This window comes from Globicephala melas, chromosome 3 (assembly GCF_963455315.2).
Source record: "Globicephala melas chromosome 3, mGloMel1.2, whole genome shotgun sequence".
Classification (NCBI taxonomy): Eukaryota; Metazoa; Chordata; class Mammalia; order Artiodactyla; family Delphinidae; genus Globicephala; species Globicephala melas.
Window position 1 is genome coordinate 28,504,380 of NC_083316.1, and position 27,955 is coordinate 28,532,334.

Here is a 27,955-nt window from a genome sequence, read left to right on the forward strand (position 1 = left end):
CCCGCTTCTTCATCTCACTAACTCCTCTTCTCTTTCAAGACACAGTTTCATCATTATTCGGCATAGGAAGATTCTCCTGAGCTGCACTAGGGCCCCCACTCAAGGCACCTAAGCTGCCGTCAGAACTTCTCACCTTGGACTACTATCACCAGCATACATGTATCTTATTTTTCTCTTTATCCACAATACCTAGCAGAGTGCCTGATAAAAGTAGACACTTAGTGTTTGTAGAATGGATAAAAAAATGGTGGAAGTGCCTAAGTGAATAAAGCCACACAAACATTTCTATGCAAATTTTCGCCAGAGCCTTTTTGGTGAAGGTTCCTTGATCTCCTTCTGGTTCTCAGTCTCCTGGGCTGTCTGTCTATCTCTCTCTCTACACATACACACATTGCAGGTCTGGGGTAGAGGTGTGGGCACTTGAAGCTGATTCTGAAATGCACTTGAAAGAGCAAGGGTCCTTCTCAGGCTTCCTGATTATTTTCTTGCTCTCTCCAGGGTGCTGCTGCAAAGGCAGATGTTGGGGGTTACAATTAGACGAGAGTGAACAACGTAGGAGAAGAGCTTAGACGTGGGAGTCAGACAGACGTGGGCTCGAATCCTGGGTCTCCGACTTTCTAGTTACGGGCCTCTGGACAAGCTGATGAATTTGCCCAAATGAGATAACATAGGAAGAGTTCATGGCAAATCCATCCATTTTGCCTTTCTGCCTATCTTAATTTTTCACTTCATCTATCAAAGTGCCATCAATGAATGGTGAAAGATCAGACTGCTTGGACAACACGTGAAATTATGTAGGACCATAAACCGTGTTTAGCCACCTAAGAAGTATCAGTTCCACAGAATCTTTTAGTTGAACAGAGATGATTCATTCTTTTTTTTTTTTTTTTTTGGTGGTACGCGGGCCTCTCACTGTTGTGGCCTCTCCCGTTGCGGAGCACAGGCTCCGGATGCACAGGCTCAGCGGCCATGGCTCATGGGTCCAGCCGCTCTGCGGCATGTGGGATCTCCCCAGACTGGGGCACGAGCCCGCGTCCCCTGCATCGGCAGGCGGACTCTCAACCACTGCGCCACCAGGGAAGCCCACATGTGTCTTTTTGAATTATGTTTTTCTCTGGGTATATGTCCAGTAGTGGGATTTCTGGATCATGTGGTAATTCTATTTTCAGTTTTTTAAGGAAGCTCCATACTCTTCTCCATAGTGGCTGTATTAATTTACATTCCCACCAACAGTGCAAGAGGGGTCCCTTTTCTCCGTACCCTCTCCAGCATTTGTTGTTTGTAGATTTTCTGATGATGCCCATTCTAACTGGTGTGAGGTGATACCTCACTGTAGTTTTGATTTGCATTTCTCTAATAATTAGTGATGTTGAGCAGCTTTTCATGTGCTTCTTGGCCATCTGTATGTCTCCTTTGGAGAAATGTCTGTTAAGGTCTTCTGCCCATTTTTGGATTGGGTTGTTTGTTTTTTTTGATATTGAGCTGCATGAGCTGTCTATATATTTTGGAGATTAATCCTTTGCCCATTGATTCGTTTGCAAATATTTTCTCCCATTCTGAGGGTTGTCTTTTCACCTTGTTTATGGTTTCCTTTGCTGTGCAAAAGCTTTGAAGTTTCATTAGGCCCCGTTTGTTTACTTCTGTTTTTATTTCCATTTCTCTAGGAGGTGGGTCAAAAAGGATCTTGCTGTGATTTATGTCAAAGAGTGTTCTTCCTATGTTTTCCTCTAAGAGTTTTATAGTGTCCAGTCTTACATTTAGGTCTGTAATCCATTTTGAGTTTATTTTTGTGTATGGCGTTAAGGAGTGTTCTAATTTCATTCTTTTACATGTAGCTGTCCAGCTTTCCCAGCACCACTTATTGAAGAGATTGTCTTTTCTCCATTTTATATCCTTGCCTCCTTTGTCATAGATTAGTTAACCATAGGTGCGTGGGTTCATCTCTGGGCTTTCTATCTTGTTGCATTGATGTATGTTTCTGTTTTTGTGCCAGTACGTATTGTCTTGATTACTGTAGCTTTATAGTATAGTCTGAAGTCAGGGAGTCTGATTCCTCCAGCTCTGTTTTTTTCCCTCAAGCCTGCTTTGACTATTCAGGGTCTTTTTTGTCTCCATACAAATTTTAAGATATTTTGTTCTACTTCCGTAAAAAATGCCATTGGTAATTTCCTAGGGATTGCATTGAATCTGTAGATTGCTTTGGGTAGTATAGTGATTTTCGCAATTGATTCTTCCAATCCAAGAACATGGTATGTCTCTCCATCTGTTGGCATCATCTTTAATTTCTTTCATCAGTGTCTTATAGTTTTCTGTATACAGGTCTTTTGTCTCCCTAGGTAGGTTTATTCCTAGGTATTTTATTCTTTTTTGCAATGGTAAATGGGACTGTTTCCTTACTTTCTCTTTCAGAATTTTCATCATTAGTGTATAGGAATGCAAGAGATTTCTGTGCATTAATTTTGTATCCTGCTACTTTACCAAATGCATTGATTAGCTCTAGTAGTTTTCTGGTGGCGTCTTTAGGATTCTCTATGTATAGTATCATGTCATCTCCAAACAGTGACAGTTTTACTTCTTCTTTTCCAATTTGTATTCCTTTTATTTCTTTTTCTTTTCTGATTGCCATGGCTAGGACTTCCAAAACTATGTTGAATAATAGTGGTGAGAGTGGACAACCTTGTCTTGTTCCTGATCTTAGAGGAAATGGTTTCAGTTTTTCACCATTGAGAATGATGTTTGCTGTGGGTTTGTCATATATGGCCTTAATTATGTTGAGGTAGGTTCCCTCTGTGCCCACTTTCTGGAGAGTTTTTATCATAAATGGGTGTTGAATGCTGTCGAAAGATTTTTCTGCATCTATTGAGGTGATCATATGGTTTTTCTTCTTCAATTTGTTAATATGGTGTATCACATTGATTGAGTTGTGTATATTGAAGAATCCTTGCATCCCTGGGATAAATCCCACTCAATCATGGTGTATGATTCTTTTCATGTGTTGTTGGATTCTGTTTGTTAGTATTTTGTTGAGGATTTTTGCATCTATATTCATCAGTGATATTGGTCTGTAATTTTCTTTTTTTGTAGTATCTCTGTCTGGTTTTGGTATCAGAGTGATGGTGGCCTCATAGAATGAGTTTGGGAGTGTTCCTTCCTCTGCAAATTTTTGGAAGAGTTTGAGAAGGATGGGTGTTAGCTCTTCTCTAAATGTTTGATAGAATTCACCTGTGAAGCCATCTGGTCCTGGACTTTTGTTTGTTGGAAGATTTTTAATCACAGTTTCAATTTCATTACTTTTGATTGGTCTGCTCATATTTTCTATTTCTTCCTGGTTCAGTCTTGGAAGGTTATACCTTTCTAAGAATTTGTCCATTTCTTCCAGGTTGTCCATTTTATTGGCATAGAGTTGCTTATAGTAGTCTCTTAGGATGCTTTGTATTTCTGCCATGTCTGTTGTAACTTCTCCGTTTTCATTTCTAATTTTATTGATTTGATTCCTCTCCCTCTTTTTCTTGATGAGTCTGGCTAATGGCTTATCAATTTTTTTAATCTTCTCAAAGAACCAGCTTTTAGTTTTATTTATCTTTGCTATTGTTTTCTTTGTTTCTATTTCATTTATTTCTGCTCTGCTCTTTATGATTTCTTTCCTTTTGCTAACTATGGGTGTTGTTTGTTCTTCTTTCTCTAGTTCCTTTAGGTGTAAGGTTAGATTGTTTATTTGAGTTGTTTCTTATTTCTTGTGGTAGGCTTGTATAGCTATAAACTTCCTTTTTAGAACTGCTTTTGCTGCATCCCATAGGTTTTGGATTGTCGTGTTTTCATTGTCATTTGTCTCTAGGTATTTTTTGATTTCCTTTTTGATTTCTTCAGTGATCTCTTGGTTATTTAGTAACGTATTGTTTAGCCTCCATGTGTTTGTGTTTTTTACATTTTTTCCCCCTGTAATTCATTTCTAATCTCATAGGGTTGTGGTCAGAAAAGATGCTTGATATGATTTCAATTTTCTTAAATTTACTGAGGCTTGATTTATGATTCAAGATGTGATCTATCCTGGAGAATGTTCCGTGCCCACTTGAGAAGAAAGTGTAATCCGCTGTTTTTGGATGTAATGTCCTATAAATATGAATTAAATCTATCTGGTCTATTGTGTCATTTAAAGCTTGTGTTTCCTTATTTATTTTCATTTTGGATGATCTGTCCATTGGTGTACATGAGATGTTAAAGTCCCCCACTGTTATTGGGTTACTGTACTTTTATAGCTGTTAGCAGTTGCCTTATGTATTGAGGTGCTCCTTTGTTGGGTGCATATATATTTATAATTGTCATATCTTTTTTGTGGATTGATCCCTTGATCATTATGTAGTGTCCTTCCTTGTCTTTTGGAACATTGTTTATTTTAAAATCTATTTTATCTGATATGAGTATTGCTATTCCAGCTTTCTTTTGATTTCCATTTGCATGGAATATCTTTTTCCATCCCCTCACTTTCAGTCTGTATGTGTTCCTAGGTCTGAAGTGGGTCTCTTGTAGACAGCGTATATATGGGTCTTGTTTTTGTATCCATTCAGCAAGCCTGTGTCTTTTGGTTGGAGCGTTTAATCCATTCACGTTTAAGGTAATTATCGATATGTATGTTCCTATGACCATTTTCTTAATTGTTTTGGGTTTGTTTTTGTAGGTCCTTTTCTTCTCTTGTGTTTCCCACTTAGAGAAGTTCCTTTAGCATTTGTTGTAGAGCTGGTTTGGTGCTGCTGAATTCTCTTAGCTTTTGTTTGTCTGTAAAGCTTTTGATTTCTCCATTGAATCTGAATGAGATCCTTGTCAGGTAGAGTAATCTTGGTTGTAGGTTCTTTCCTTTCATCACTTTAAGTATATCATGCCACTCCCTTCTGGCTTGTAGAGTTTCTGCTGAGAAATCAGCTGTTAACCTTATGGGAGTTCCGTTGTATATTATTTGTCATTTTTCCCTTGCTGCTTTCAATAATTTTTCTTTGTCTTTAATTTTTGCCAATTTGATTACTATGTGTCTTGGTTTGTTTCTCCTTGGGTTCATTCTGTATGGGACTCACTGCGCTTCCTGGACTTGGGTGGCTGTTTCCTTTCCCATGTTAGGGAAGTTTTTGACTGTAATCTCTTCAAATATTTTTCTTGGGTCCTTTCTCTCTCTCTTCTCCTTCTGGGACACCTATAATGCAAATGTTGTTGCATTTAATGTTGTCCCAGAGATCTCTTAGGCTGTCATCATTTCTTTTCATTCTTTTTTCTTTATTCTGTTCTGCAGCAGTGAATTCCACCATTCTGTCTTCCAGGTCACTTATCCCTTCTTCTGCCTCAGTTATTCTGCTATTGATTCCTTCTAGTGTAGTTTTCATTTCAGTTATTGTATTGTTCATCTCTGTTTGTTTGTTCATTAATTCTTCTAGGTCTTTTAAAGACATTTCTTGCATCTTCTCGATCTTTGCCTCTATTCTTTTTCCGAGGTCCTGGATCATCTTCACTATCATTATTCTGAATTCTTTTTCTGGAAGGTTGCCTATCTCCACTTCATTTAATTGTTTTTCTGGGGTTTTATCTTGTTCCTTCATCTGGTGCATAGCTCTCTGCCTTTTCATCTTGTCTATCGTTCTATGAATGTGGTTTTTGTTCCACAGGCTGCAAGATTGTAATTCTTCTTGCTTCTGCTGTCTGTCCTTTGGTGGATGAGTCTATCTACTCTTCTGTCATTCTTGAGAGTCAGGTTTACCCAGTGGTTAGTGTGGTCTTGGCTTAGTGTGGTTTGAATTCTGGCTCTGTCCCTACTAACTGCATGATCTCAACAGGCAAATTAACCATGTTGGACTTCAATTCACTCATCTGTAAAATGGGCATAATTACAACTGGACACTCCTTACAGAACCGTGATGAATATTAACTTAGTTGTTACATACAAAGCATTATGAACAGTGCCTGACACTTAGTAAGTGCTCAGAAATTTCTAGCTATTATCTTTACCTACTCATTAGGACAGTCCTTCTGAAGGTCACCCTGTGTTAGTTTCCAATTAGGTTGTTGAAAATGATAAAAACATATACCGTAGGAAATTCTGAAATCCATTAGTTTCTTTGAATTCAATCTACCTTCCCGCTAATTAATCCAATGGTGGCAGCTTCACTGTGGCTGATTCCAAAGGTTAAAGCTTATTCTCTTCACCAGTGTAGCTAATTATAAACTGACTGAATAGACTTTTCTTCTTTTAATAGCAGATTAACTTTCTTCAGGACTTTGGTTCACTTCCCCTAAACTTGTACGGGCAGGATGGGAAAGGGAGGATGGACACAACAGGAGGAGCTGGCCCACGCTTCTCTGTGCAATGCCCGGGGGTCATCCAGTTCATCTGGGGATCACAGAGACCTGGCTGCACAGGAGGAAACTGCAAAAGAATTCTGCTGAGGGGGCAGCCCATTGTCCCCTATAGGGGATGTTTTAGTTGAAGAAAACTGTTTAGGCAAAGATGGCAGGACTGAAACAGGTATGAATCATTCAAGTTCTCCACCTGTTTTTTGTGGTCTAACCACTTGTTAGAATCAGGACCCAGAAATGATTCAGGAGCACTTTGGAGGCTGTGGCGACTACCCTCTGGTCTTTTGATCTCCATTGCTATTCTCAGGAGGCAGAAGACCAGATACACTCCAATAAGGGGTGTGATTATAATGTAAATTAATCCCTTTAGGAAAGACACAGGCTACAGCTCACAGAGCCCATGGATTTTATTCCCTTAAAGTGTCCCCTTAGAGATACTGTATGATTATTCCAACAATGTTGCCATAACTATTTTAGAATTTACTTTTTGGAACTACTTAAAATTTTTTTAAAATTTTTTTGGCCATGCAGCACGGCATGTGGGATTTTATTTCCCAGACCAGGGATTGAACCCATGACCCTGCAGTGGAAGCGTGGAGTCCCAACTACTGGACCACCAGGGAAGTCCCTGGAACTACTCTTTGAATATCTATGATGGTGGCCCTCTTCTAACTTAGAGGTGGGACCTTTTCTTTTTAAGTGTGATTTCCAAACAAATTTTGTTATTAAGGTAAGATGAATGCTTCCAGACTGGTTAATATTATTTTGACAAAAATTAAGATGAAAACTTGGTTATGAGATTAAACTAAGGTTAAGCTGCTCCTGACATGCACTCCCCAAAAGGAATTTTAAAAGTATGTTGAGGAATGGCAGCATCACCTATGCCTGTTAACAATTTATTTGATAGACTTCAATTTGGATGTTTAAGTTCTGTTGTACTTGATTAAATGGACAAACTAATCCAATAACGAACTAACCAGTCAACTAGCCAAAGCTTCATTAACTTATACTCAAGTCTTGGAATCCCCAGAGTGGTTGCTTTCTGCCTGGACCACAGAGGAGGGTTTAAAGAAGTTTCTCCTTGTGCTTTTCCTGTCCCGGCTGCACTGAATCGCACCTATTCCATGACCACTCACTTCATCTGCGATGCACACGCCTCCCCACTCACGAACCAGCTCGAAAGCTTCCTTTAGAAACCCCTTTGGGTACTGGACAACGCCATTCACCCCCTGCAAAAGACCAAACCAAGAAGACTTAGAGTAACAGCACAGCCCTTGAAAGTATTAAAAGAGAATTGAAGATGGATTATGATCAACATTAGCGTTAGTGATACTAGCAATTTTTAAAACAGTCTCTAGAACTATTTCAACTATGGGTGAAAAGAGGGGCCATTACTCTTATGCCATGCCTGCTGAAAAAGGATGCAAACATATTCTTTCCTGAGAGTAGAGGAAAAGTAGATTAGGGGATTTAGTAAGATTATAGAAAGGCTCCCCCTGACAGTGTGGGTGATAAAGAACTAAAAATTGCTGGGGTTGTCTATTTTTACAGATTTAGGGATTCAATAGTTTCATCTATCTCTCTGTTCAGTCTGGGAGTGCAGGAGATGGTTTTTTCAAAGGTCAACTGAAAACCAGCGCCCCCTCATCTTTTTTTTTAAGGGGACCAATGGAATGAATGAAGTTTGGAGAGGGACATAGCAGTGGTCACTTAAATAATTTGGAATTCTCTAGAATGTATGAGTTAAAAATCTGATAATTTAGAACTGAGCTCAATTAATGTTTGGTTAATACACTCACTTGAATCGGCTCTGCAAAAAATCCAGCAATTGATTTGGCCACAGAAGTGTTCAGAGTATCTTTGAATTGTTCAATATACTGGTCTTTAGCTTGGCAGCAGTCTGCAACAAACAAACAACAACAACAGAAAACACAGCATTTGAAGATGTGAGAATGGCATCCAGAAGAATGGGGGGGAAACAGGAAAAAAGAAAACAGGACAGTAAATTGAATAGAGTCCCTCAAGATACAGTAAACCAGGATATGAGGATATAGGTTTCTGAATGTTCTGAACATTCTGTCAGAATGACTCATACTTTGTTTCAAGCAGCTAGACTAGCATAGCCACAAAAGCATAAGCAAACCACTTCAGTTGTTTCCACCTGGAGAAGCAATGCTCCAAAGCATCATTGAGTCTGGTATTGATAGCTGTTTTATCTAAGGATACTGATCCTCTCAACAGTGTAGATTTAATTCAAATGTAATTGCTGTGTGGATTTAATCTATTCGGAAATAACCATGTTTACCTTTCATTGTTACTTAATCTGATGTGCAATTTTAAAGCAACAAAGTATCTCAGTCTTTATCGTTAATAAATATGTTTATATAGCAATCAGAATTCAGTCTAAACAGGAATGTACTACAGTCAGATAACTTTCATCCATTATAGCAAGGCAGAGGAAGCTTTCTCCTCTGGAATACCAAAGGTCCAAGATCAAGTACATCCATGTATGACTGAACCTTCAGAATTTTTATCCACACCTGTAATTTGGTTCTAAACAGCATCACATAGTCTCTGAATCTAAACCCACATCCACGGATAGCAGAAGAGATGCAGAGAGAGAGCTGGGTGTGATGGGGGGTTTCTGCTGAAAGCAGTCTGGGAGGCAAGTCACCATCTACCATCATGATGCTTAGAGGCATGGCTGCGATCCTGTCTACTGAAGGCTAGAGATAAGGAATGGAAACCTTCAGTTATGGTCTTCAAAAGTGAACCATAAATATATTTTATATTGAATACTTCAGCTCTTCATTAAAAGTGGGAAAAACATGACCTGGCCCCAAACATACTTTGAGGCTACATGCGATGTTTGGGAAAGCTTGCTTGACAGAGTTACCTGATCTTTAGTTAGCTGGAGTTGAGGGTTGGGGGTTTGAAGAAGGAAGTAATGACATGAATAGCAAACCCAGGAAGTACATTTTTTAGCATCACTTATGTTGCATGATGGGTAGGACATAGTAGACAAATAAATCTGTGCCCCTAGAGGTTGAAATTTCCTATTATTATTAGGAAAGGAAGAGAAAACAACCTAGGATGGCCCTAAAGGGTGAATTAGATATATGTTCAAAGGATATAATTTGGGAATTTAGTAAGATCATTTGTAACTAGAGAAATGAAAGGGTGGAGCAAAATCAACCCTAATGGCTTAAATTTGGACAAAACCAAACCATGGAGAAGGTTTTGCTTGAACCTGCGCTAGATCTTTCATAATTTTCCCCCCCACTGCCCATAAATTCAGTGATGAGAGGTCATCAACTGTCATTGGCTTTTTCCTTCATTTCGCATTTACTTCATTGGCTCGTTGCTGTGGCTTCAGGTCAGGTCGCCTCTGGAGAGAGACTTGGTGCAGTAGTGTCACCATGACAACATCAAGCGAGTGGAGAGAGGATGCTCTCCTGTATGCTATCCAGGCAACGGAGTAGAGAGGGAAGAGTTTTCATTTTAGCTGGTGGTAAAGAGAGAGTTAAGCAGAGTGAGACGCCAAGAAAGAACATTTTTTTTAAGAAAAAGGAAACTTGTCTTGCAAAAGGAGAAAGAGAAATGACATGATCAGTACTAGGTTTGGAACATTTTGGGGTAGTGGGTTGAGAGGTGCTTTTCATCACAAGTTACATCTGAAATTCAGGGACTGGAATGACCAGTGGAAAAGAAAAAATCCTGAGGAGGAGGTGGAGGAAGGGAATGAAATCTACCACAAATATCTATATTAGGCTCAAAAATGGGTGATGACATACTTTTGAGGTGAAAGAAAAGCCCCCAACCAAGACTGGCACCTGGACGTGCCCACTGAATGAACTCTAAGAGGAATGGAGAACTGGAACCTTCTATACTCAGAATAATTCACACTTTGGGATGCATTTATAAACATTCATGAATATGCCTTTTTACAGCAAATACCAAACTCTTCTCAGGCCCTAACAGCATCAGAGGAGGCTGAAGTCCCTTTTTTTTTGCGATACGTGGGCCTCTCACTGTTGTGGCCTCTCCCATTGCGGAGCACAGGCTCCGGACGTGCAGGCTCAGTGGCCATGGCTCACGGGCCCAGCCACTCCGCAGCATGTGGGATCTTCCTGGACCGGGGCACGAACGTGCGCCCCCCGCATCAGCAGGCGGACTCCCAACCACTGCGCCACCAGGGAAGCCCCTGAAGTCCCTTTTTGTATAAAGATATGATATCAGTCTTGTCTCTTGAAGATATGCGTTAAGAAAACAGCTGACTTCAGACGTGCCAAAGATCACAGTTCCGAGAAGCAGAAATGTCTGCCTGTCACTATCATTTAACCTCTAGAGGCCACTAGAGAGATGACCCTGGGGCTCTGGTATATTCCAGTTGGCCTGAGGGAGAGAAGGCCTCAGAGAGGGAGGGACACAGAGCTGGGAAGGAAGGAAGTGACCATGTCTTGAGGGCTTCTGCCGCTGAAGCTCTGCGCTGGTGCTTTTGACGTCTGTGAGGTTCATCCAACTGATCTTAGTTGTTGGTGCCACGTGGATATGAGATACAGTCATGACTGTACTTGGCATCACTACTGTCTGCCTGCCTCTACAAAAGCTCTCTTCCTTGGTCTCTTGAAGGCCTGGGATGAGGGGCCATGGGAGCAGGTATTGCCGTCTCCATTTCATAGATGAGAAACGGAGGCAAAAGATGGAACTTTGCTTGTAGCTGAGCCACGGTAGGGCTAAAAGTCCAACCCAGGGCTCCTGACTTATGTGTCTCTTCAATCCTGGCCAGCAGAGCAGGAATTATTTTTAAGCCTGGGTTCCTCCTGCTGGCATATGGGTGTGAACAAGGGTGGTCATGGCTGGGGAGTACTGGCTTTGAGGGCAGAAGAATTGGAGTCAAGTCCTAGCTCTCGGCCTCCTAGGTGTGGACGTGTTTCTCCATCTTTAAAATGGAGACTGTGAAAGATAGCTTTAAACTTCCCTATGGTTTTAAGTTCTGTGACTATAACATCTTGTTCTAAAGCTCATTCTTTCATCCTCCTACGTCCGTATTGCCATTATCCCATCTGAATTTTAAGATGACTGTGAATTTTCTTCCTTTCGAAGCTGATTTTTAAGGCTTCCATTTGCATTCTTCCTCTCAGCCCAGTGACACCCTGTTCCATTAAAGATCTCTCAGTTGGAGCGTTTAGTGATTTCCTTCAGCACTGCTTAGGGGCAGCTGTCCAAAGGGTCCTGCACTGGGATGACAAGTGCGAGGTGGACCTTGCTGATGAGCAAAGAACAGATGCTGACGCCTTTACAACTTTTGAAGAGATGTCAGCAGCCTTCAGGAATGGTCTTCTGTTTTTTTTTTTTTTTTGCGGTACGCAGGCCTCTCACTGTTGTGGCCTCTCCCGTTGCAGAGCACAGGCTCCGGACGTGCAGGCTCAGCAGCCATGGCTCACGGGCCCAGCCGCTCGGCGGCATGTGGGATCTTCCCGGACCAGGGCACGAACCCGTGTCTCCTGCATCGGCAGGCGGACTCTCAACCACTGCGCCACCAGGGAAGCCCTGGTCTTCTGTTTTGACAAAGGTTCTCATTTTGGCTGGTACTCTGAGTCCCTGGGGAACTTCCTCATTGGAGTTTTGAGATTTCTAAGTGTTCTTTCCCCTTTCCCCTTCTCCCATTGGGAATTGGCAAATAATCCCTCAAAAAAACCCTTGTTTTCTTTTAAAATTGGTAGCAGAGCTATTGCTGGGAGAGCTAAAAGAGCGCCTTTAGTGAAGCAGCAGGTGACAGTCTGTTTTTGGCTTAGCTCTGACAGCATGAGATGCTGAGATGAGTTTCCTAACAGGAGATGGATGCTCTGATGGTATAGTGGTCATTGGCATAAGAGGTGTTAGTTCAGTGAGGGGTGATTTTCTAGTTGGATTTGCCTTGGCTTTCCCTTTCCCACTTTTTTGAATCTGTTCACCCAGGAATGGTTCTGCCTCTCTCCACATTCCTTACCCCTCCTGACCTTCCACCATGTGCCTCCCTCCCTGCCCAGCTGGACCTGGTGCACAGCTGCATTTCCTAATTGTTTGCACTGGAGAATCTCGGCAGTGGCTTCCTCCCCAAGGGCCACGGAAAACATCCGGGCACATCGTCTGCAAATGACAAAAGAGGGAGTTTAGCAAGACGTGAACACAAGACAGCCAATTTGGGGCAACCTATGGTGCCAGTTAAGGCAAGAGGGCTTCTTAATTTGATACTAAGATTCCTCCTTTACTCTTCTCCCACTTAGAACAAAAACCTAATATTCTGCTTTGAAGAGATAATTTTTTTTCTTGGCAATCAATTATGAGGGCACTCTACAAAGCAAACTGATTTCAATGTCAGCCTGGAAACAATTTGCTCAAGAGTTTGGTTGGTAAGGGCATCTGAAAGAATAAGAATAATTAGGTATCTGATTCTGATGCTGAAAATGTGGAAACAGTGAGTGAGAACAGAAGGTGAGTACAGGGATGACTCTATGGAAATTTTATGCATTCAAGGCTCTGGGAAGTTATTTCAGTGCATTTATTTGCAGTTGACTTGATTTTATTTAAAAGTAAAAGAAAACTAAAAAAATCTCTGTCATTAATTATTACTCACACTCTGAAGGTCTTCCTAAGAAACATTTCCCTTAAATGGTCTTTAATTCGATTAAGTCAAATTGAGCCCCTGATTCATTATAGTTATGTAATATAAGCTAATTTGTATGAGTTTCTAGTCCTAATGCCTGGAAAATCTGATAAATGATTCCACACACCCAGGAGTTTTTAGAGAAATATGACAAAAATCTCAAAACTTACGGATTGGCAGCCCATCCCACTGGGGAGTTCCATTTTGTAGAACCCTACATTTGTCAAGCCAAGTGTGTAAGGACTGCATCCATGGTAGGCTCCTCTGCAGACAGAAAACAGTGGGAGGACTGGGTTAAGTTTACTTTTCTATGATCACTGGCCTGTGGAACACTGGGTAGGACAAAAAAGGAAGTCCATGTAGGCTATTCAGGCTATGGCTCCTTACCATAAGCAGAGATGAAAGTGGGCCCAGTGTCATAGGGCAAAGTCATGAGCTTCTGGGGGTGCAGACCAATCGTTCACTATTTGGCATAGGTCATAGTCAATGCCATACCTTTTTTTAACTTTTATTTTTTAAAATTTTAATCTTTAATTTTTCTCTTATATTGGAGCATAGTTCATGAAAAACGTTGTGTGTTAGTTTCTGTACCACATCTTTAAAGTGAAAAAGCTGTCATGTCACCTTCTTTTTAATTCCAGAGGAGAATCTATGACAAAACTGGGACTCCAAACTCTTGGTTACCTCGGTCAGGGACCCCTACCTTGGATCAGGCCAATTTGGATGGTGTTATCCAGACATAAAATTCATTTGACTGACCCTACCCTAAAATCTAAAATTAGAAAAACACCCCAGGAAAGCCTCTCTCCTGCTTTAGGCTATATTTTAAAGATAAACATGTAATATTGGGGTGAGTCAATGTTAAAGTTGAATGTTCCAAGGTGTGGTTACCTGAAAGAAATGATATCTGTGTTATTTGAGTGTGCTCTGGCCATCAGCATGGCTAGGTCATTGGCTTCTGAGCCACTGTTCATCAGGAAAATGACCTGGAGAAAAAAAAAGACACATGGTCATGAGACACATGATTACCCAATTCATTCGATATTGTTAAAAACAGTGTATCCCAGCCTCTGATTATTAAGGAGAGTTCCCTTCGTACCAGCAGTCCCGTCATTGAATTACTATATTAATTCTACAGCTATTCACTTAGCAGCTGCTAAGCACTAGAGATACAAAAATGACTAAGGGATTGTCGGAGTTGTGAAATATTCCAGATTTTCATTGGTTTTACCTGATTCTCTGCAAAGTGCTAAGATGGAGAGACTTGCTGAGACATACAGTGGTTAGTGGCTGAGGGGCTCTGAGGACCAGGTCTCTTGGTTCTTGAACCTGGACTGCCCCACCTGATTCTGAAGGCTTGAGACAAGGCAGGCTCCCAGAGGAGCCTGTTCGGTGTTTGTGAATGTTAAAACAAATGAGCAACAAACAAAAAAGTGCAGCTCATCCTGGTTGAAAGAAAGGGGAGAACTGAAGGGTACTGGATCCTCCAGGCTCGGGGACTGGGAGGCCAGGGCTGTGCCCTTGCAGGCTTCCTCGTCTCGACTCATCCATGAGTGTGTCTGCCCTGAACTGAGGTTGCAGCGCTTGCAACGTCCTCCATCTCTTGTAGATAACATAGTAAATATGGTACCTAAATAATACAGGAAGATGATCATGATAGCTAACACCAGGTACGGCGCACTGTTCTAAATATGTATTAACTCATTGAATCCTGAAATGAAAACCTTGGCCAACATTTTAACATCTCAATTCAATCATTAATTCAATGATTCAATGATTAATTAATCATTAATCGTTAAAAAATTCAATATTTCAGATGCAGAAAAACATCTCATTTAGCAAAAATATCAAAGTGCATCTCAGACCAAATGAACTTAATGGTATATTAATTTTCTAAAAAAATGGCTCCACTCTTTGTTAAAGAAGAATGGTTAACCAACAAGGACCTACTGTGTAGCACAGGGAACTCTGCTCAATATTATGTAACAACCTAAATGGAAAAAGAATTTGAAAAAGAATAGATACATGGTTATGTATAACTGAATCACTTTGCTGGACGCCTGAAACTAACACAACATAGTTACGCAACTCTACTCCAGTATAAAATAAAAAGTTTAAAAAAAAAAGAAGAAATTCCAATGACTTTGCAGAGGGGCTGTGGAGCAAAGAGATGAAAACTTCCTGAGGAACACAGAGGAGAGTGTCAGGAAGCCTGGGGCTCCCGCTAAGTAATTTCTGCAAAGATGTGGTGGTGAGGAGAGTGACCAAGGAGAGGCAGATGTTTGGAACTGATGAAGTGAACATCGGCTGGTTTCACCAGTAATTCATCAATTCCTTTCTTCTCCTAGAGTGCTTTCCGATATGGCCACTAGCGCACTCATTTTGGACGTTCAAAGAACAGACCTGATTCCCACCCATACTCTCATTTCCTAAGCCAGCTTCCCTGAGATCATGAGACTCCTATCCCTTTGAACTGGAAGCATCAGACCTTCAGAGGTTCAGGAAGAAGCGCTGAAAGCTTCTCTGCATATTCGTGGATCGGAGGGTGGAAGAAGACGGCACTTGTGTGCCACAGGCGGCCAAGCTGCTTTTGTGCCACTGCGTTTACTTTCCTGGATAAACAGAAGAGCAGAGTTACCCACAGTGCCAGCGGGCATGTCCCTCCCAACACAACACAGGCCATTGAACTCAAACCCACGGCTATTTCTCAAAGAGTTTCAAGAGGCTGATTTCATCCCCACACAAGAAAGAGTTTCTCTAACCACCAGAGGTATCTGGCAATGCGATATGTTGCCTCAAAATGTAATGAATTCCTCACCAAGAGGAGTGTTCAAAAGGAGACTTATGCGCTGGGGATTTTATTTTATTTTTATTTATTTATTTTTAACATCTTTATTGGAGTATAATTGCTTTACAATGGTGTGTTAGTTTCTGCTTCACAACGAAATGAATCAGTTATATATATACGTATGTTCCCATATCTCTTCCCTCATGCGTCTCCCTCCCTCCCACCCTCCCTATCCCACCCCTCCAGGTGGTCACAAAGCACCGAGCTGAACTCCCTGTGCTATGCCGTTGCTTCCCACTAGCTATCTGTCTTACGTTTGGTATTGTATATATGTCCATGCCTCTCTCTCGCTTTGTCACAATTTACCCTTCCCCCCTCCCCATATCCTCAAGTCCATTCTCTAGTGTGTGTCTTTATTCCTGTTTTACCCCTAGGTTCTTCATGACATTTTTTTTTCTTAAATTCCATGTATATATGTTAGCATACGGTATTTGTCTCTCTCTTTCTGACTTACTTCACTCTGTATGACAGACTCTAGGTCTATCCACCTCATTACAAATAGCTCAATTTCGTTTCTTTTTATGGCTGAGTAATATTCCATTGTATATATATGCCACATCTTCTTTATCCATTCATCCGATGATGGACACTTAGGTTGTTTCCATCTCTAGGCTATTGTAAATAGAGCTGCAGTGAACATTTTGGTACATGACTCTTTTAGAATTATGGTTTTCTCAGGGTATATGCCCAGTAGTGGGATTGCTGGGTCATATGGTAGTTCTATTTGTAGTTTTTTAAGGAACCTCCATACTGTTCTCCACAGTGGCTGTATCAATTTACATTCCCACCAACAGTGTAAGAGGGTTCCCTTTGCTCCACACCCTCTCCAGCATTTATTGTTTCTAGATATTTTGATGATGGCCATTCTGACTGGTGTGAGATGATATCTCATTGTAGTTTTAATCTGCATTTCTCTAATGATTAGTGATGTTGAGCATTCTTTCATGTGTTTGTTGGCAGTCTGTATATCTTCTTTGGAGAAATGTCTATTTAGGTCTTCTGCCCATTTTTGGATTCAGTTGTTTGTATTTTTGATACTGAGCCCCATGAGCTGCTTATATATTTTGGAGATTAATCCTTTGTCAGTTGCTTCATTTGCAAATATTTTCTCCCATTCTGAGGGTTGTCTTTTGGTCTTGTTTATGGTTTCCTTTGCTGTGCAAAAGTTTTGAAGTTTCATTAGGTCCCATTTGTTTATTTTTGTTTTTATTTCCATTTCTCTAGGAGGTGGGTCAAAAAGGACCTTGCTGTGATTTATGTCATAGAGTGTCCTGTCTATGTTTTCCTCTAAGAGTTTGATAGTTTCTGGCCTTACATTTAGGTCTTTAATCCATTTTGAGCTTATTTTTGTGTATGGTGTTAGGGAGTGATCTAATTTCATACTTTTACATGTAGCTGTCCAGTTTTCCCAGCACCACTTATTGAAGAGGCTGTCCTTTCTCCACTGTACAATCCTGCCTCCTTTATCAAAGATAAGGTGACCATATGTGCGTGGGTTTATCTCTGGGATTTCTATCCTGTTCCATTGATCTATATTTCTATTTTTGTACCAGTACCATACTGTCTTGATTACTGTAGATTTGTAGTATAGTCTGAAGTCAGAAAGCCTGATTCCTCCAGCTCCGTTTTTCATTCTCAAGATTGCTTTGGCTGTTCGGGGTCTTTTGTGTTTCCATGCAAATTGTGAAATTTTTTGTTCTAGTTCTGTGAAAAATGCCAGTGGTAGTTTGATAGGGATTGCACTGAATCTGTAGATTGCTTTGGGTAGAAGATTCATTTTCACAATGTTGATTCTTCCAATCCAAGAACATGGTATATCTCTCCATCTATTTGTATCATCTTTAATTTCTTTCATCAGTGTCATATTATTTTCTGCATACAAGTCTTTTGTCTCCTTAGGTAAGTTTATTCCTAGATATTTTATTCTTTTTCTTGCGATGGTAAATGGGAGTGTTTTCTTGATTTCACTTTCAGATTTTTCATCATTAGTGTATAGGAATGCAAGAGATTTCTGTGCATTAATTTTGTATCCTGCTACTTTACCAAATTCATTGATTAGCTCTAGTAGTTTTCTGGTAGCATCTTTAGGATTCTCTATGTATAGTATCATGTCATCTGCAAATAGTGACAGCTTTACTTCTTCTTTTCTGATTTGGATTCCTTTTATTTCCTTTTCTTCTCTGATTGCTGTGGCTAAAACTTCCAAAACTGTGTTGAATAAGAGTGGTGAGAGTGAGCAACCTTGTCTTCTTCCTGATCTTAGTGGAAATGCTTTCAGTTTTTCACCATTGAGGACAATGTTGGCTGTGGGTTTGTCATATATGGCCTTTATTATGTTGAGGAAAGTTCCCTCTATGCCTACTTTCTGCAGGGTTTTTATCATAAATGGGTGTTGAATTTTGTCAAAAGCTTTCTCTGCATCTATTGAGATGATCATATGGTTTTTCTCCTTCAATTTGTTAATATGGTGTATCACATTGATTGATTTGCGTATATTGAAGAATCCTTGCATTCCTGGTATAAACCCCACTTGATCATGGTGTATGATCCGTTTAATGTGCTGTTGGATTGTGTTTGCTAGTATTATGTTGAGGATTTTTGCATCTGTATTCATCAGTGATATTGGCCTGTAGTTTTCTTTCTTTGTGACATCCTTGTCTGGTTTTGGTATCAGGGTGATGGTGGCCTTGTAGAATGAGTTTGGGAGTGTTCCTCCCTCTGCTATATTTTGGAAGATTTTGAGAAGGATAGGTGTTAGCTCTCTTCTAAATGTTTGATGGAATTCACCTGTGAATCCATCTGGTCCTGGGCTTTTGTTTGTTGGAAGATTAAAATTTTAATCACAGTTTCAACTTCAGTGCTTGTGATTGGTCTGTTTATATTTTCTATTTCTTCCTGGTTCAGTCTCAGGAGGTTGTGCTTTCTAAGAATTTGTCCATTTCTTCCAGGTTGTCCATTTTATTGGCATATAGTTGCTTGTTGTAATCTCTTATGATCCTTTGTATTTCTGCAGTGTCAGTTGTTACTTCTTCTTTTTCATTTCTAATTCTATTGATTTGAGTCTTCTCCCTTTTGTTCTTGATGAGTCTGGCTAATGGTTTATCAATTTTGTTTATCTTCTCAAGGAACCAACTTTTAGTTTTATTGATCTTTGCTATCATTTCCTTCATTTCTTTTTCATTTATTTCTGATCTGATCTTTATGATTTCTTTCCTTCCGCTAACTTTGGGGTTTTTCTATTGTTCTTTCTCTAACTGCTTTAGGTGTAAGGTTAGGTTGTTTAGTCGAGATGTTTCCTGTTTCTTAAGGTAGGATTTTATTGCTATAAACTTCCCTCTTAGAACTGCTTTTGCTGCATCCCATAGATTTTGCGTTGTTGTGTCTCCATTGTCATTTGTTTCTAGGTATTTTTTGATTTCCTCTTTGATTTCTTCAGTGATCACTTCGTTATTAAGTAGTGTATTGTTTAGCCTCCATGTGTTTGTATTTTTTACAGATCTTTTCCTGTAATTGATATCTAGTCTCATAGCGTTGTGGTCGGAAAAGATACTTGATACAATTTCAATTTTCTTAAATTTACCAAGACTTGATTTGTGACCCAAGATATGATCTATCTTGGAGAATGTTCCATGAGCACTAGAGAAAAATGTGTATTCTGTTGTTTTTGGATGGAATGTCCTATAAATATCAATTAAGTCCATCTTTTTTAATGTGTCATTTAAAGCTTGCATTACCTTATCTATTTTCATTTTGGATCATCTGTCCATTGGTGAAAGTGGGGTGTTAAAATCCCCTATTGTGATTGTGTTACTGTCAATTTCCCCTTTTATGGCTGTTAGCATTTGCCTTATGTATTCAGGTGCTCCTATGTTGGGTGCATAAGTATTTACAATTGTTATATCTTCTTCTTGAATTGATCCCTTGATCATTATGTAGTGTTCTTATTGTCTCCTGTAATAGTCTTTATTTTAAAGTCTCTTTTATCAGAGATGCGTATTGCTACTCCAGGTTTCTTTTTATCTCCATTTGCATGGAATATATTTTTCCATCCCCTCACTTTCAGTCTGTATGTGTCCCTAGGTCTGAAGTGAGTCTGTTGTAGACAGCACATATGTGGGTCTTGTTTTTGTATCCATTCAGCCAGTCTATGTCTTTTGGTTGGAGCATTTAATCCATTTACATTTAAGGTAGTTATTGATATGTATGTTCCTATTACCATTTTCTTAATTGTTTTGGGTTTATTATTGTAAGTCTTTTCCTTCTCTTGTGTTTCCTGCCTAGAGAAGTTGCTTTAGCATTTGTTGTAGAGCTGGTTTGGTGGTGCTGAATTCTCTTAGTTCTTGGTTGTCTGTAAAGGTTTTAATTTCTCTTTTGAAACTGAATGAGATCCTTGCTGAGTAGAGTAATCTTGATTGTAGGTTTTTCCCTTTCATCTTGTTAAATATGTCCTGCCAGTCCCTTCTGGTTTGCAGTTTCTGCTGAAAAATCAGCTGTTAACCTTATGGGGATTCCCTTGTATGTTATTTGTTGCTTTTCCCTTGCTGCTTTTAATATTTTTTGTTTGTATTTAACTTTTGACAGTTTGATTAATATGTGTCTTGGTGTGTTTCTCCATGGATTTATCCTGTATAGGACTCTCTGCACTTCCTGGACTTGATTGACTATTTCCTTTCCCATATTAGGGATGTTTTCAAGTATAATCTCCTCAAGTATTTTCTCAGTCCCTTTTTTTTTTTCTCTTCTTCTGGGACCGCTATAATTCGAATGTTGGTTTGTTTAATGTTGTCCCAGAGGTCTCTGAGACTGTCCTCAATTCTTTTCATTCTTTTTTCTTAATTCTGGTCTGTGATAGTTATTTCTCCTATTTTATCTTCTAGGTCACTTGTCTTTCTTCTGCCTCAGTTATTCTGCTCTTGATTCCTTCTAGAGAATTTTTAATTTCATTTATTGTGTTGTTCATCATTGTTTGTTTGCTCTTTAATTCTTCTAGGTCCTTGGTAAACGTGTCTTGTATTTTCTCCATTCTATTTCCAAGATTTTGGATCACCTTTACTATCATTACTCTGAATTCTTTTTCAAGTAGACTGCCTATTTCCTCTGCATTTGTTTGGTCTGGTGGGTTTTTGCCTTGCTCCTTTATCTGCTGTGTATTTCTCTGTCTTCTCATTTTGCTTAAGTTACTGTGTTTGGGGTCTCCTTTTCACAGCCTGCAGGTTCATCGTTCCTGTTGTTTTTGGTGTCTGCCCTCAGTGGGTAAGGTTGGTTCAGTGGGTAGTGTAGGCTTTCTGGTGGAGGGGCCTGGTGCCTGTGTTCTGGTGGATGAGGCTGGATCTTGTCTTTCTGGTGGGCAGGACCACGTCTGGTGGTGTGTTTTAGGGTGTCCATGAGCTTATTATGATTTTAGGCAGCTTGTTTGCTAATGCATCAGTTTGTGTTCCTGTCTTGGTAGTTGTTTGGCATGGGGTGTCCAGCACTGTAGCTTGCTGGTTGTTGAGTGGAGCTGGGTCTTAGCGTTGAGATGGAGATCTCTGGGAGAGCTTTTGACGTGTGTTATAACATGGAGCTGGGAGGTCTTTGGTAGACCAGTGTCCTGAACTCACCTCTCCCACCTCCTAGGCTCAGGCCTGACACCTGGCAGGAGCACCAAGACCCTGTCAACCATATGGCTCAGAAGAAAATGGAGAGAAAAAAAAGAAAGAAAGAAGGAAATAAAATAAAGTTATTAAAATAAAAAATTATTAAAAATTATAAAATTAAAAGTAATAAAAACAAAGAAAGAAGAGAGCAACCAAACCAATAAACAAATCTACCAATGATAATAAGCTCTAAATACTAAACTAAGATATACATAAAACCAGAAACAAATTAGATACAGAAAGCAAACCCCAAGTCTACAGTTGCTCCTAAAGTCCACCTCCTCAATTTGGGATGATTCGTTGTCTATTCAGGTATTCCACAGATGCAGGGTACATCAAGTTGATTGTGGAGCTTTAATCCGCTGCTTCTGAGGCTGCTGGGAGAGATTTCCCTTTCTCTTTGTTCTCACAGCTCCCAGGGGCTCAGCTTTGGATTTGGCCCTGCCTCTGCATGTAGGTTGCTGGAGGGCGTCTGTTTTTCGCTCAGACCGGATGGGGTTAAAGGAGCCGCTGATTCGGGGGCTCTGGCTCACTCAGGCCGGGGGGGGCGGGGCACGGAGGGCGGGGCGAGCCTGCGGCGGCAGAAGCCGGCGTGACGTTGCACCATCCTGAGGCGCGCCGTGCGTTCTCCCGGGGAAGTTGTCCCTGGATCCCGGGACCCTGGCAGTGGCGGGTTGTACAGGCTCCCCGGAAGGGGGTTGTGGATAGTGACCTGTGCTCGCACACAGGCTTCTTGGTGGCGGTAGCAGCATCCTTAGCGTCTCATACCCGTCTCTGGGGTCCACGCTTTTAGCCGCGGCTCGTGCCCGTCTCCGGAGCTCCTTTAAGCAGCGCTCTTAATCCCCTCTCCTCGCGCACCAGGAAACAAAGAGGGAAGAAAACGTCTCTTGCCTCTTCGGCAGGTCCAGACTTTTCCCTGGACTCCCTCCCGGCTAGCCGTGGTGCACTAACCCCCTGCAGACTGTGTTCACGCTGCCAACCCCAGTCCTCTCGCGGCGCTCCGACCAAAGTCCGAGCCTCAGCTCCCAGCCCCGCCCGCCCCGGCGGGTGAGCAGACAAGCCTCTCGGGCTGGTGAGTGCCGGTCGGCCCTGATCCTCTGTGCAGGAATCTGTCCGCTTTGCCCTCCGCACCCCTGTGGCTGCGCTCTCCTCCACGGCTCCGAAGCTTCCCCCCTCCTCCACCCACAGTCTTCGCCCGTGAAGGGGCTTCCTAGTGTGTGGAAACCTTTCCTCCTATACAGCTCCCTCCCACTGGTGCAGGTCCCGTTCCTATTCTTTTGTCTCTGTTTATTCTTTTTTCTTTGGCCCTACCCAGGTACGTGGGGAGTTTCTTGCCTTTTGGGAAGTCTGAGGTGTTCTGCCAGCGGTCAGTGGGTGTTCTGTAGGAGTTGTTCCACATGTAGATGTATTTCTGGTGTATCTGTGGGGAGGAAGGTGATCTCCGCGTCTTACTCCTCCACCATCTTGAAGTGCCCCTCTTAACTGAGGTTCTGAATCACGAACATGATCATTAGCCTGTTTATCGTATATTTTTCTGGCGTGAAAATCCCAGAATTTTAAGCATACTCACGGGTGGCAGTGACCAACACTGACAGTGACAATCCCAGAAAAGAAGTCCAGGTATCTGTTTCCTTCATAATCAAAGAGCCACTCCATGTGCCCCTGGTGGAGCAACAAGGGCTCTGAGAAATAGGCCATCAGCACAGGAGAAAGATGTTGCTTGTGGATCTCCAGGACTCGATTATAGGCAAGGGACTGTAGGTAGGCAAGATTTAAGCATTTAACATCTTCCTTATCCCCACATTGCTTAAAACATCACTAGCAGGTCCATATAGCAGTGCCTGGCCTCCCACCACCCTGGCACAGGGCTGCTACCCTTGCTCATCAGGGCAGCTATTTTCCCAGTGACCTCCTTGTGGGACAGACACCCAGGTCCTTCCTCTCAAGTGGAGGAAATTATTCATGTGGCCCTTTAATCCCTTTGTAGATCAAACATGGAGAAGGGGGCTGGAATTTTCTACCTCTCAATGGAAAGCCTTGGCTTTGAGTTAATTCTAGCTGTGAAAAAAAGTAAAAGACGTTGGAAGTAAATGTCTGAAGTAATGTTTTTTTTTTTTAAGAATAAAAGAATTGGGCTTCCCTGGTGGCACAGTGGTTGGGAGTTCGCCTGCCGATGCAGGGGCCACGGGTTCGTGCCCCGGTCCGGGAGGATCCCACAGGCCGCGCAGCGGCTGGGCCCGTGAGCCATGGCTGCTGAGCCTGCGCTTCCGGAGCCTGTGCTCCGCAACGTGAGAGGACATAACAGTGAGGCCCTCATACCGGAAAAAAAAAAAGAAAAAAAAAGCAGAAAAAAACAAACAATGAAGTGCTTGTGGTGTTTATGTCTTTAATTACAAAGCCTCTGTCCTATAGTTCTCCTCTCCGTGGGTCCCTCCTGACTCTATTAATTCTACAATTTCTAACTTATGAATATTATGTAGGATGAAGGGGTGTTGGGGACAGAGGGAGACAGAGACACAGAGAGAGAGAGAGAGAGAATGAGTCCAATATTTATTAGCCTGAGAGCAAAATGACAACTTTATATTTTTTGGTGGAGGACTCAGGAAGGTCAGGTTATGCATTGACATATGAGATAGAATAAAACGTGAGCCTTCACATTTGTGATCTATGTATTTCTTTGTGTGTGTGCATCTATGCCTACATCCCTGGGATACATATATTGTCATGGACAGTCTCTTCCTTGTATTCTCTGTCTCCTTCTGTTTTGTCTCTCCATCTCTGCCTCTGTCTGTCTCTGTCTCACACACACACCAACTCCTGCAATGCCACTGAATGGGGTGAGAGTTCAGATGCTCCCAGTGACTTAAGGGATAGGACATCTGAGACGGATGGCTCAGTGGCAGGCAGGGCCGTCTGTGGGTCCTTCTTGAGGAAGCAACTACTTGAGGCCTCCCAGGAAGAACCACCTCGCTGGGGTATTCCCAAAGCTCTTACTCTCACCTGGTATCTTTCAGGTGTGAAGTCACACGGAGGCATGCTGGGCTTTGTATGAAGACCGAGCTTGGTTACAGAGGTCCAGAAAGCACCTGCTGAAAGTGAAGTGAAGTGAAGTGTTAGTGTCCTCAGCTAAACATCACACAGGCACGTTCGTAAAAATCATCTATAGTTACCTGAATCAAAGTCCTGAGGCACTTTTGTTTATTTCTTATTTAAATCAGCCTTTGGATTTAAAACTGAGGTATCTTTTTTTTTTTTTACAGCTCAGAAAGAGTTTTACTCACAAGGCAGCCAAGCGAGGAGACTGGAGGACAAGTCTCAGAACTGCCTCCCCAGTTGGGATATTTATGGAATAAGCAGGGTGGTCTTAGATGTGGGGAAAGGTAATCGCAGGTAGGGAAGGAGGTGAGGTAATTGGTGCTCTGCGCAGGTGCATCTCAGTTACGAAGTCTGCATATTCAAAACGGAGGCAATGAGCGGCATGGATGGTGGAATTTTCCAGCCTCTGACGTCACCAGGCCAGTGAGCGCAGGCCCCAAACTGAGGTATATTAATAATGAATTTTCTTAAACAACAAGGTCCTACTGCACTGCACAGGGAACTATATTCAATATCCTGTGATAAATCATAATGGAAAAGAATATGTAAAAGAATATATGTGTCACTGCAGTACAGCAGAAATTAACACAACATTGTAAATCAACTATGCTTCAATAAAATTAAAAATTAAAAAATAATGAATTTTCTGGAGAAAAAAAGGGAGGTCCTCTCAAATCTAGTCAGGAAAGGCACAGAGGATACGGGGGAAGTCATGGTTTCTCCCACCTGGGTCCCTCACAAGCCTGGGAAGTTCCTCCCTCTGCTGCCTGTATGGACTGTAATTCTCTGTTCAGTTCAAACTTCTGCCAGGGCCGGGGGTTGCAGGCGTCCATTCTCTGTCAATAGAGGTGCTTTCTAAGCTTTGACTTTCCTAGTCCCTGAATCCCCGTGCCTAGCCCAGTTCCCAGTACTGGGTTGGCTCCAATAAACAAAGAACAAATGGCTTTTGACTATTCTTGTAGAGCATGAGGAGAGAGAGGTGCTAGGCCATGTACTATGATAATAAATACATGCAAGGAGATCTGGAAGACAAAACCTTCCTGTAAAACACAACCTGAAGTCCATGACAACACAAGACCGTGGCAAAGAAAAGATAAGCTGGGCCAGAGGAATCATTAAATATTTGGAGCTAGAAGGAAGCTTAGATTTTTTTTGTGTGTGTGGGGGGGGTCAAAATGCTCATTTTATAGATGTAGAAACCAGCCTAAAGTGGTAAATTAATTTGTTTAAGATCACCAAGCTAGTTAGCTGCAGAACAAGAACAAAACTCCCAGTTTCTGACTCCCAGCCTGGTACCGTTTCGCTCATTCACTGGCCACCTCCATCCTCCTCTGGCAGCACAGATCTTGACCTCTCTATAGCAGTGGGATGGAATAATAGAATCAGAGAATATTGGAGCTGGAAGAGCTATCTAGAAACCTTATAAGTACTCTTAGAAAAGAATGCTGCTAATTTTTAGGATTCAAGGTCAGTATCGAGAAAATTTTACAGGTGGAGAGAGCTGAGGAAATGATGTCTCTTGTTCAGCATGAAGGTTTGAATCCATGGATGTAATGTTGGTGTTTTGTGTGGCTATAAAGTCACCCTCCTGAGAAACACATGAGCAATTGTGTTTTTAAATGAATCTGGAAAGTAATGACACTGACTCTCTTTCTTTCAGAGAAAACTCATCCACTTTTCTGCTCTAAATAATCACAAATGTTGTTCATTTGCTCTTACTTTAAAAGCAAGTTGCTTTTGGCTATCCACACATAGAAATGACCCAAAAAATAATGGCTAAGTTTTCTGAGAATTCCACATTTTCAAAAGCTTTTCATTGTGTCTCTCTACATTAGTTACTGTTCTGATATGGGGGAAAAAGTTCTGAGTGTTTCTAAGAATTCGAATTCTCTTCACTCCCGCAGTCTCATTTTCCTTTCTGCAAAATTGGAGTTACCCATTGAGGAGGCTGAAAGGTCTCTTGACTCCAAAGTTACAGGAAATTATGAAAGTAGTCTGGAGGGGGAAGAAAGAGAGTTGGAAAAATTTGATAAAGAAAATCTTGAATTTTAAATGGTCAAGTTAGGTATATTCATTCATGCATTTGTTTGTTCACCAAACTGATAGGAATATGATGGTTGAATGAGGGCTCAAAATGAAATACATAAAAATTCTGCTCTCAGGAAGGATGGAAGGAAGGAAGATTAGCAAGCAAGTAGGAAAAATAATAAGTCAGTAAGTGAAATAAGTCTCGATTACATCTCACACTTGTATGTGGAATCCAAAAAATGAAACAAATGAATGACTATAACAAAACAGAAACAGACTCACAGATATAGAGAACAAACTAGTGGTTACCAGTGGGGAGAGGGATCAGGGGGAGGGGCAAGGTAGGGGGAGGGGATGAAGAGGTACAACTACTATGTATAAAATAAATAAGGTACAAGGATATATTGTACAGCACAGGGCATAAAGCCAGTATTTCATAATAACTTTAAATGGAGTATATCTATAAAAATATTGAATCACTATGTTGCACACGTAAAGTTAATATAGTATTGTCAGTCAACTGTACTCTGATAAAAAAAGGAAAAAAGTCTAGACAACATCTTCAAACAGCTGAAAACCTCTCTCACTAAATAATCCAAACTCAAAAATAACAGTACATATAATAGTTGATTGACAAAAAGAAAGAAAATGCTTCCGTTTTCATTATTTGCTGGAAGAAATTCAAACCTAAACATGTTGATGGTTGCCTGCATTCTTTATTCAAAATAGCCTATGTTTTGAGGATGACATAGAGTTGAGGTTGATAAAGCTTCTCTTGGGCTCCTGGAAATTGTGTGTGCGCGTGTGTGCACCTGCCTGTTTGCACGCCTGGGGCCCGGGAGTGTGGGGCTAGTGGTGGTGGGGAGAAGACAGCACCAAGGGGGTCGGGGAAGGGAGAACTGAAATATGGGTTCATAAAACTGAGTCCCACGTCTATTTCAGCATAGAAATTTTTTTGTCTCTCTTTGATCATTTTGGCTGGTCTGATGTTGCCTTTTTAAGCCTGATGCTGAACGTGGATGACAGCTAATGATTTTCATTAAATTCATCAACTTCCACTCAATTCATTTGAACAACTCAAGGCATTTAAAGGTGGCATTTGGGGTGGGGAGGGGGAGGAATGAATTAGGAGCATAGGATTAATAGATACACGTCACTATATGTAAAATAGCTAAACAACAGGGATTTACTGTATAGCACAGGGAACTACATTCAATATCTTGTAATAATCTGTAATGGAAAGGAATCTGAAAAAAGAGATACATGTATAACTGAATCACCTTGCTGTACACCTGAAACTTATACAATACTGTAAACCAACTCTACTTCAAATAAAAAGATGGTTTGGTTTGGAGACCACCA

At 41.2% G+C, this 27,955-nt stretch overlaps 1 protein-coding gene across 2 annotated transcripts in view; it reads right to left on the reverse strand.

Annotated features, from left to right (window-relative positions):
- The window catches only part of AGXT2 (alanine--glyoxylate aminotransferase 2), a 43,960-nt gene that overhangs the window by 12,358 nt on the left and 3,647 nt on the right, over positions 1-27,955 (reverse strand). The window contains exons 2-9 of one of the 2 annotated variants that reach the window (XM_060295406.1): positions 24,470-24,555; positions 23,040-23,224; positions 15,474-15,597; positions 13,877-13,971; positions 13,156-13,249; positions 12,375-12,468; positions 8,136-8,236; positions 7,473-7,565 (exon numbers count right to left, since the gene is read on the reverse strand). In XM_060295406.1, coding sequence (XP_060151389.1) covers positions 7,473-7,565; positions 8,136-8,236; positions 12,375-12,468; positions 13,156-13,249; positions 13,877-13,971; positions 15,474-15,597; positions 23,040-23,224; positions 24,470-24,555 — 872 coding nt within the window. Of the gene's footprint in view, positions 1-7,472; positions 7,566-8,135; positions 8,237-12,374; positions 12,469-13,155; positions 13,250-13,876; positions 13,972-15,473; positions 15,598-23,039; positions 23,225-24,469; positions 24,559-27,955 lie in introns of both variants that reach the window. The other variant, XM_030843635.2, reaches the window with a different exon arrangement.